The following is a 10,317-nucleotide window of genomic DNA, read 5'->3' on the forward strand; positions in this document are numbered from 1 at the left end:
TTCATTTGCATTTTGTTCTAGTTGAGGCCACATGCTACTAGCTCCTCAGCTGATGACTGCAGCGCAGTCCTGCACGTCTACACTAGTGCTGTAGTAAAAAGGTTAACAAAGCAGTAACCAAACCGTCTTTGGTCAAAATGGTTTGGGTTTGGATAACTGTTTTGATTCTCATTATGTTCTGAAAATATTATTACAAATAGAATTACGAGTAAAATTATCACTATAAATATTACCTGCAAAATAATGAAGGAATATGTACAACCTGTATAAAAATTTGTACATTATATGACCGAAACACAACCATATTTTTGAAGTAGGTTAACTGGGTTTTAAAATAACCGAATACTACAGCACTAAGACTCTACACTGAATGATGTGCAGGAGATCCTGGCCAGTAGTGCCTCATAACATAAAAGGATCGAAACAGCTTCGGCATTTGCTAATTTTAATATCTTTCATGGGAAGAATGAAAAAAGGTAAACATACAATGGAATGAGATACGGAAGGTGAATTTTCACCATTAAACATTGTATTTTATTCCTTACATATACTCTTCCAATAAAACATTTTAGAAAATTTGAAGAATGCCAAAGCTGTCCTGAGGCTGTTTTAATTCACATATACATGTTCCTGTTCTAAAATGCAGCATCCTGTCCTACTAATCCTATTCTTCAAGATTGATGAATGTGTCGATTCTAGTTGCCAGTGAACGAAAAGTGTTTTCTTCAAATCCAAGATGTCTTGAGGACACAGGAATTGGTGGAGAGGGGAAGATGGCAAAGATCCCAGTTCTCCGAATCCAGTCTTGCTCCGGTTTGTCTGGCCAAGAGTACTTGTTATCACCCTTATTGAGTAAGAAGTTGATATGTGCATCTTCTCCTTTCAGCTCCAGGACTTCTCCGACCCACCACGTCTTACCATATACAACGGCAACAAAATCCCCAGTTTGAAGGTCCTGAGTTTGGCGATAAGCTGTATATATGAATAAAGATAAAATATCTAAAATTATAAAGTAACAATGCTTTTGCAAAATAGAAGAAAACTGTCACCAATAGACAATTCTCAGATAACCAGTACTGCACGTAACATAATCAGTAAAAGGATCTCCAGTGATCTTTAATATGAAAGAAGACATACATCCTCCTGCATTCAGACATAGTTATTCTGAAAGAGAATTTTGATCCACAGAAAAACTCATTTGAACAGAATTGAACTGGTATGTCTCTCCATAAATCTTGTAACAGCCTCCCTAAATATGCATAAAGTGGAGGTGTGATTAACTTGTTGGGAAAAAAATATCCCTTCACATGTACATAATATATTGCATGTGCAATTGGGTATATTAACTTTAAACATAAATAACACAGACATTTTGGGACTAGAATTGGGTGCAGGTGAGCATGTGTCCCACGTGTGTGTTCATGCTGACTCCATGCTGTAAGTGCACGTGGATACATACGCATTGCAGTGGGTGAGGTCACTGAGGTGTTTAAGTGCACATCAGTATTTTGGTGTGGGTGGACTTAAGCGTTAAAAATGGGGACATTTGCAGGTGTGTGTTCATTTGTGAGGTATGTATAAATGTGTGTGTGTGCGCATGTGTTTGGGTTCATGCTGGTGGGGTTCCAATCCATGTGCGCTATGATTGTTAAAACCTAAATTGCCAAGAACATCAATACATGTGCAGGGACCAATTTCAATGATTAGAACAAGTAAAATCTTAAGTACATTTGTTAACATTATACCACTTGCCATTTTTTTCCTTTGTATATCAGAAAATTTGAAATGATTTCTATGCTTCAGTGCATGATAGTAAATTATTTGAATCTTGAATTGAACTTTGAAAGTTGAGATGTAAAAAATAATTTTTACAAACCTGTAACATGAACCCGAGTGCCAGCAGTAGATGGCGAGTGAGAAGTAGGGAGTTCCATGTGAAGCTGTGTGTCACACGTTGACGAGTGAGAGGTTTGGTCTTCAACATGAAGCTCAGTACCAGTAGACAGCAAGTTAGAAGTTGGGACTTCAACGGGAAGCTGTCTGTCAGACGTAGAAGGCGGGTGGGAAGTTGGAACACCTATGACCACGTTATCTGTGAAAGTTGAAGATTATACATAAAAAAGACCTTAATGGTAGACAATGACTTTTGCATGAAATTTGTCAGAATTAGTGGGAACACTACAGTATTCAAGCAGACAATATTGTGAAACCTCTGTGCAACTTTATTTATGGAGTTAAGTTGAAAACTATGATTCAAATTATTTTGGTATATTTATTATAAGGCCTTACATTTATTCTAGACTTAGTCTACCTTTTACAGACCTGTTTGATCGATTGATCATGTTCATGGTATATTTTATCACTAAAAATACAGCAAAAAGAAATAAGTGAATTCTTTACTATGACATTCGTATACCTACTGACATTATTATTTGGATTTTAAGTATTATATTACAGTCCCCGAACGATAAATGCACTGTTGTTGCTTGAATGCCGACTACACTACAACTGTTATCTTTTGAATTCTACACAACTTTTGATTTCGAAATTTCACAGATATTGCCCAAATACTAATATCTTTGGTTTCAAACAATGATTGGGGCATTTTGTGGGCTCTGCAAAAGGCATTGGCTACCTTAAATGTTTCATCCGAGGGACAAATAAACTGTTTTTCATATCGCCAAAATTAACTCCCTAATATAAAAAAGGGTTGAAGAAAACATAAACAGCGATATTACTGATTTGTACAAACCGGTAACATGCAGTTGTTTCACAGGTGAAGAGGAAGGGGAGGATTCGCTTTCCCAGTAATCATCTGCATCAGTCATGGAAGACGGGCCGTCAGCATCCAAGTCATCATCTGCAACAGTCATGGAAGACGGGTCTTCAGTATCACCTGTATCTGTAAAGAACACCTCACACTTACACAATTTTGCTGTTGTACCACTCTGTAACGAACAAAAACATTGGTCTATCCAAAGAAAAATATGTACAGATAGTGCGCACATATTTAACTCTGTAGTATAGAACAACATTTGGTCATCGTGGCAGCGTATGGCAAGACAATGGTGTAATGTGCAGCAGCAATTCATGAGTTATAAGTTTAAGAACATCTTTCAAAAACCCTGGACTTACAGAAATATATGTTAAAGGCATTGGTTAACAATGAATCCAGTTGAAAAAAATCTGAGCTACATGGTCCCACGTGCTACTAGTAAATCTGATATAGTGTAGAAATGAAGCCCTGCAAAAATTGCTGTGAAAATGATAATTTAAATACTACTGCAAAAATGTAAATTTGCAATGACTGTTTTACGATGCTCAAATTTCCCCATTGGCTATAGTGTTGAATAAACTGTTACTGAAATGGTTCATTCTTTATTCATAGAAATCTGGATAGTGAAGGCAGGATTTTCAAAACTTTTATATTCTTGGCCGTTTATTCATCCACTTGAACATTGTTACACTGCTTAGACATCGCAGTTGTACAATTTTTTAAATCGACCCACAATATTAACCACTGACTTTAAAACAACCAATGAATAAGATGGGTCTGTTTGAAAACTTTCTGCTTGGATCACAAATAACTAGCATTAGTCAATAATACTAAATGAATATATATATTGGCAACCTTCTAGGTAAATATTAAGGTTAATTTAGTTCTTACCATGAGATGTCTCAATCGTAGCAGCAAACAGCTTTTCACTTTTCCAGTCATCTACAGTCCCTCTGCTGTCACACTGCTGATTCCCGAGAACACAGCCTTTACAGAAACAAGACAGGTTCCTTGTCCACAGCCGTCCACTGCTTTCACCCTTTACACAGTGCAGTTGCCTGGTGCCCTTGATGGTCTGGACGTCCTTGTGATCTCTGTTGTGATTCATTTCCTCTACGAAGAACACTTTCCGTTGAAAGTGGAGACATTCGGCTTGGCTTGGTTGTATTGTCAATTCATCTTGGCAGAACTCATATACATCTTTTGCATTGTTCATTACTTTACGCCCAGAACTAATAGCTAATGAAGCTTGTCGTTTCACAACAGCCGTTTCCCCATCGCTCGGACCTTTCCCATGTCTGGCACCAAAATAGTGATGCTCTACTGGAACTTGGTAATGTTGCTGTGCAAGAGCAATGTCCTTGAATGGTCCTCTACTTTTGTATTGGGCTGCACATTGATCTGTAAATCTGATGATCTTGTCAATTTCCATGTTTTGCCGGAGATGCTGTACTGCCTGTGACATGAACTGGTGCACTGCATGATATGTATGTCGATTATCGCCTGTTATGAAGACGAGTGACTCCTGCATTGTCTCATCACATGTTGGACATCTGTGATAGCAAACAATAGGGTGGATTGTGACGTTTGTGTGATACCAATGTGCGCTTTGTATTTCGTCTTGGTACTTGCATACAAAGTTCTCTGCAAAGTCCAAGACCATGACGACCCAGTTGTTTGGCATGTCCTTGGTAAGTGTAGCAAACTGCTGAGATTGCCAAGACGCACTATGCAGATGCTTACTGATAGTGACCGTCTCCCCTTCAAGTTCCTCCAGACATTGAGATACTGTCCCGTCGTTGGTGACAATCTGTTGCTTGGTGATCGTCTTCCCATTCTCGTCCACTCTGACCCGAATCCATTTCTTCCATGTCATATGCTTAGGGCCGTGTTTTTCCACCAGCGGTCTCAGGTAAGATCTCAACAATTTGGGACCACATTCTTTGCATTTCCTCTCGGAGCAATGTCGCATGTACGTCTTCGCTCCTTCAGACTTGGGACACATTGTGACGCGATTCACTGAGTGAACGCCATCAAAGAAGGACTTCATTCCGTAACTGTGTGCTAAATTATTAATTGCTGTTGCCTTCAACTCAATATTTGTGCAGTATTCGCACAAACATGCCCTGAATTTGATTGATCCTTGGAGCTTTACATGATGTGGCCGGAGGCTGTAGAATGTTTTTGCACCTACTTTCATGTCTGGATTCTGTGATTTGAACTTCAAGAACAAAGCCGCCACTGACTGTTGAAGATATCGAATATTTTTCATGGTCTTCATGGATACCATTTTCTTATCAGGCAGGTCGATGGCTGATTCTTCGTAGAACGAGATGACTGCGCTTGCTACCTCTGGGGACAGCTTTCTCTTGTCGTGCATTTGCTTCTTCTTGCTTGCCGAGGAGATGATCTTGCGGCCCATCTGCAAGAGAGCCGATCCTTTTTTCTGAAGTCGGTACTTGCTCAAGATCTTTAGTGATGCAGCAATATTCCTTCTTTTTTCTAGGTCTTTCTTCTTCTTGCTCCTCTTTAGTCTGCCCATTTCCTCACTAATGCTTGATGTCAGGAGATTTTGGACTTCATGATGGGCATCCTCAAGGCCAGTGTGCATTCCTCTCTTCTTCAGTGCTGCACGCTTTTTTGGAGAGGACTTCTGAAATAGATCTATCATCGTAGAAACACACTTTTCTCGGTCTTGTGGCATAACTGCCCTTACTCTCTCCAAACTTTTTCTTCTAGCCGAAGAACTTCTCACGTCACATCCTGCAGATGAGAGTTTCTTGCGAGTGACTTCCAACTCCGCATGTTTCTGATCGAATGCCTCTGCAATTTCTTTCAAACGTTCCTCTTCTTTCTTTAGCTCTGCTTCTCGAGCCTTGAGCTTCTGCGATTCAATCCACATAAGCTTTTCTTTTTCTTTTTTCTGCTTGTATTTCTCTCGTCGCATTGCGTTGTATTGCTCATGTTCTTCTTTTGACATTGCTGCTCGTCTCTCTCGCTTCTTTCTTGCCTGTGCTTGTAATTTTTCTTTTTGCCTTTTGTCTTGAGCTCTGGTGCTAGGTGTTTGTTTCATTTTGTTTGATTGAAGCCGTAGTTGCTCCTCCTTTTTCTTTGCTCTCATTTTCCTCATTCGCAGAGCTGCAGTCGCATTACACCGCTTCTTTTGTTCTAGGAACTTTTCAGACTTTTCCTTCTCTTCAGTGGAGATATTTCTCTTCTTTAAGGTGGACTCCGCTAGGGACATTTCGATCCTCTGTAACTTGTTATATTCCGCAGCTTTTTTCAACAATTTTGTGTATTCTTGTGGGTTGTTGGCCTTCAACTTATGTCGCCACTTTGTTGTTCGGGAAGCAGCTTCATTACTGTTTACTAACTTTACTGTTGACTGTTTTTTTGAGGGCTTCCGGGCCTCCGAATCAATACTACATCGCAACCGAAGATGGAAAGGCTTTTTCTTAGCCATGTCTATCGGTGTTTAACCAGCCTGAACTTGAAGTAATCATAAGTTGGAAGGAGGGGGGGGGGGGGGCTGTAGGGGGGAAAAGACAACATTAAAATTAAAATAAAATTAAAACTGAAATGTAGTTCAAATATGATTTGCAGATTACAATATATATTCTGGCAACCTTCTAGGTAAATATGAACACTACATTTTTTAATACAGGGGAATCTTGTTATAAAGAACAGTAGAACACTGATCTTTATATCGAGTTTCCACTGTACCTCAAATTTATATTGGGTTGTATATTAATGGCATTATTTGAATTGTATTTTGAAGGGTGCCCTCTGCGATTAAATGGTCATTTTTAAACTTAGAAACACTAGCGAAGTAAACTTCATGTGCAAATTTTGCCGTTTGTAAGATAGACAGAGACTAGTGTCATATTAGTAGTAACTTGTATGGTTGAGGGCCCCTAGTTTCGGTAAACTAGCGATTGTCAGCCTCCTTAGTGAAATATTTTATTTTCTAAATGACCTAAAATTTAGCTCAGAATGTGCTATAAATCCTGCATATTGACATCGTGTTGTCACACTCTCGATGAGGTCATCCCATACGGAAATATCGTCGAGAATAGCGTGCGACGTTCTTCTGCATGCGCCTGTCCTTGTGGAACCTTGTTCTCAGCAAACTATCTCACCAATAAATTACGTTTGGTTTATGTGGTGATAACTCAATAAGGAAGTCTTATACTACAGCAAGAGGTCATACCAAGCCCCAAGGAGGTACTAGGCAAGCGTAGTACCTCCTTGGTCATACTAGTCTAGACTCGATACTACTAAAGGGCGCTGATGTCGTCGTTTACCACCAGACTTCCATGTGTAATCAACTACATGTATTTACTTACATAAAAAGACACGAGTGGGACTAAAGATGCAATATCATTACGAATTACTTTACTCGCGCCGATTGTGGTTTTTTTTTTAATGAAATATTCTTCGAGGCTCTGCCCACACAATTTCGTTAACTGTGGGTATAATCTACGAAATATCGATCATAAAGTGTAATATAAGTACGATACGATCATGTCAGAACATGAGAAAGATAGCTAGCCTACCTTGTCAAAAGCGACACGTCGTTTCCATCGTAACAGCTGCCCACGAAACACAAAAGCGGCTTGAGCTGTTCTAACCGGTCGTCTGCAAGCCGATCGCACTCGTCACATTCAAGTCGCATCATCCGGAAACCCGGGCAATGTGTCGTCAACTCGTGAGCGTACGTCATTTGCCGAATGGATCGTGGAGAATTGTTCCCATCGTAACTTTTTCCACGGACACGAAGAAAATATACAAGCACCTTATTCCTCCGTATTTTCCAAAAGCAGTCAAACGCGATTGTTTCTTTTCACAGTTTTAAAGATCCATTGACAACAAACATATATAAGACATTTCTTGCCATGTTTCTCTCGTATTTCTGCAGTTTTCCACTCGCAAATATTTAATCCTCATTACCATTTCGCGGACACGAAATGTTACGATAGTAACATGATCTCATAAGAGGTAATTTTCCAAGAAAAACCTCTTCATTGGGGAATTGTCTATTAGTGCCGACTATGAGAGTTAATAATGTGAATAAATACACAACTCATTTTTCTTTACTGTAAATTGTATTTATTTAATATTCAAACAACACAAACAATGTTTTGATGTCACAAAAGAAACACAAAAATTACAAAAAAATAACATTTTTAATCATCAAAAAACGGGATTTTCATAAAGTCTCAACTATGCCCTTTTGATAATATATTCTATCACTCCTCATTAATCAGACAATGTGGATATTAGATTAAAATAACTTTTGTTGGGACCTCTGAAAACAGATATATAACATGATGAACAGTACTGCCCATTGTGTACCCAACTTCATGGAATGACCCATATCGCTTTTTTTTTTTTCTTCCAATTTTAGCAGGGGGTACATTAGACTGATGGTATCTGTCTCTTCAAGGTGGGCCTCTTATCTGACGTTGGGACATGTGTGGTCAGCCCCACGCATGTCCCAACGTCAGATAAGAAGCCCATTGTGAAGAGACAGATACAATTGTACCATCAGTCTAGGGGTACATATGGAATTCTTGCCTGCATGTCACTCAGAGACTAGAGAAATACTCATAGGCCTTAATTTATAGGTCATGGTAAAACTGATGCTCACGTATGCACCAATGCCATTTTAACAAGAAAGAGACTGAGTAGCCATGCTACACTGTATGTCAATTTGACTGCAGAAGGACATAAACAAATTCACACTCAAACTTACCTACAAGTGTAGGTGTCCATGCACCAGCTGTGAATACAAATGTACACACATTGTACATTTGTGACTGAGTTATTCAGCTTAACAACAGCTCATTTATGCCTAGTATAGTACCTAACAGTGTTAGGGGTCCAAAGTATAGCTCGCTTTTTTTTATGATGTTGCATGAATAAGTTTTTCTTTTTTAGCAAACCTACTTGTTCTCTAGAACTGCTGGTACTTCCAGACGATGTCCTCTAATATCTCGCCTCGCAATATGAAAAACTCGGAGGACTGCTCTCGTCAGGCAGACTTGCCCGAACTCGTCCGCGTTGATTATGCATCCATCGGGATATAAGTCTCTGCACTTCGGTATTTCGCGGCAGCACAAACACTCCACTACGGTCGGCATCACCGGGCAGTTGCTGCTGCACAGGCACCACCTGTTGTTCCCCCTCCTATCGGGAACTGGAGCAGGATCAGGCGGAGGTTGAGCAGCAGCTCTGACATTGATTTCACTCTGCTCTCCCTCCATTGCTTCCAGCTCAGCCTCTGTGTAATCTGGATCAAGTCCATTTATAACACAGTGGTGCAGACATTCTTGCAAAAATAATCAAAATAGCAGGCAAAATACATGTTATTTCTTTCGTGCTAAGTCACTAAGACACATGCTAAGATGTAAAGGTTGGGCCTTCTGTTGTGAATGTGCTGTGTCAGGGCCTGAGGTGTACAGATATTCTCAGGCAACTTCACAACTTGTTTGTTTGGCCCAGCTTTGCAGAGTCGAAATGAGACATGGGCCAACTCTGTGAACTCATCCCTCAGTGCTGTGTAAAACTATTGTCTCTATAGACCGAGGCAAGATGTCAAGGTTGGATCTTCTGTTGTGAATATGCTGTCTCGATCAGGGCCTGAGGTGTACAGATATTCTCAGACAACTTCACAACTTGTTTGTTTGGCCCAACTTTGCAGAGTCGAAATGAGACATGGGCCAACTCTGTGAACTCATCCCTCAGTGCTGTGTAAAACTATTGTCTCTATAGACCGAGGCAAGATGTCAAGGTTGGACCTTCTGTTGTGAATATGCTGTCTCAGGGCCTCAGGTGTACAGATATTCTCAGGGCCTGAGGTATACAGATATTCTCAGACAACTTCACAACTTGCTTGTTTGACACAACTTTGCAGAGTCGAAATGAGACACGATCCAACTGTGTGAACTCGTCCTTCAGTGCTGTTTAAAACTGTTGCCTCGATAGACCGAGACGAAATGTTTTTTTTTTTTCTTCAACCTTGCTAAACATGTAGCAGAAAGAAATGGAAAATGTCTCTTGAGCATTATGGTATTGAGCATGAGCTGACTGGGTTGGTGTGCCCGCAGTGGCCGCGGCTTGGTGGTGCATTGTTGGCTTGAGGAAGGAGCTGGTGGTAGGGTTGGTGTCTTCATATACCTTTGGCAAGAAGCTGCTCTTGTGGCACATATCTGGTAAGGGATTGGTGCTGAAAGGCAAATCAGAGTTCAAAAATATACTTCAAGAAGGACTGCCATTATATGACAGCCTGAGAAGGATTACAGTCATTCAAGATACTGCCCATAAATCAAATTGACTAAGTACTCCTAAAATGTGTATAATGTAATTTCTGACTTTAAGTTCAGTGGCATCTTTGATTAGAACATTACATTTCTTTTATTGCTCAATTTTCATTAATGAAAATTTACAATTACCAATTACAATTTTGATTTATTAATCTCTGTTTGAGGGCTGTGACTGCAAGTTGAAAAAAGCTAGAATTACAAGTTACAGATGCAATC

At 39.8% G+C, this 10,317-nt stretch overlaps 1 protein-coding gene across 1 annotated transcript; it reads right to left on the reverse strand.

The window, feature by feature from the left end:
- Positions 1 to 468: 468 nt before the first annotated feature.
- On the reverse strand, positions 469 to 6,279 carry LOC139712495 (uncharacterized). Its single transcript, XM_071624311.1, has 4 exons — positions 3,668 to 6,279; positions 2,753 to 2,902; positions 1,877 to 2,092; positions 469 to 972 (listed from the first exon to the last, which is right to left on the reverse strand). Exons 1-4 carry the CDS (start codon positions 6,237 to 6,239, stop codon positions 665 to 667), a joined length of 3,246 nt encoding a protein of 1,081 aa, XP_071480412.1. The 5' UTR covers positions 6,240 to 6,279; the 3' UTR covers positions 469 to 664.
- Positions 6,280 to 10,317: the final 4,038 nt, after the last annotated feature.

This window comes from Diadema antillarum, unplaced genomic scaffold (genome assembly GCF_040938485.1).
Source record: "Diadema antillarum isolate AM-2024a unplaced genomic scaffold, OU_Dant_1.0 seq00001813_RagTag, whole genome shotgun sequence".
NCBI classification, from domain to species: domain Eukaryota; kingdom Metazoa; phylum Echinodermata; class Echinoidea; order Diadematoida; family Diadematidae; genus Diadema; species Diadema antillarum.

Excerpts from the sequence above, each read along its gene's own strand:
- LOC139712495 (XM_071624311.1), bottom strand. The coding sequence starts at position 6,239 with ATGGCTAAGAAAAAGCCTTTCCATCTTCGGTTGCGATGTAGTATTGAT. Across the intron at positions 2,903-3,667 it reads TACGATTGAGACATCTCATG|ATACAGGTGATACTGAAGAC; the intron begins GTAAGAACTAAA and ends TGTTCTTTACAG. Across the intron at positions 973-1,876 it reads CACTCGGGTTCATGTTACAG|CTTATCGCCAAACTCAGGAC; the intron begins GTTTGTAAAAAT and ends TCATATATACAG.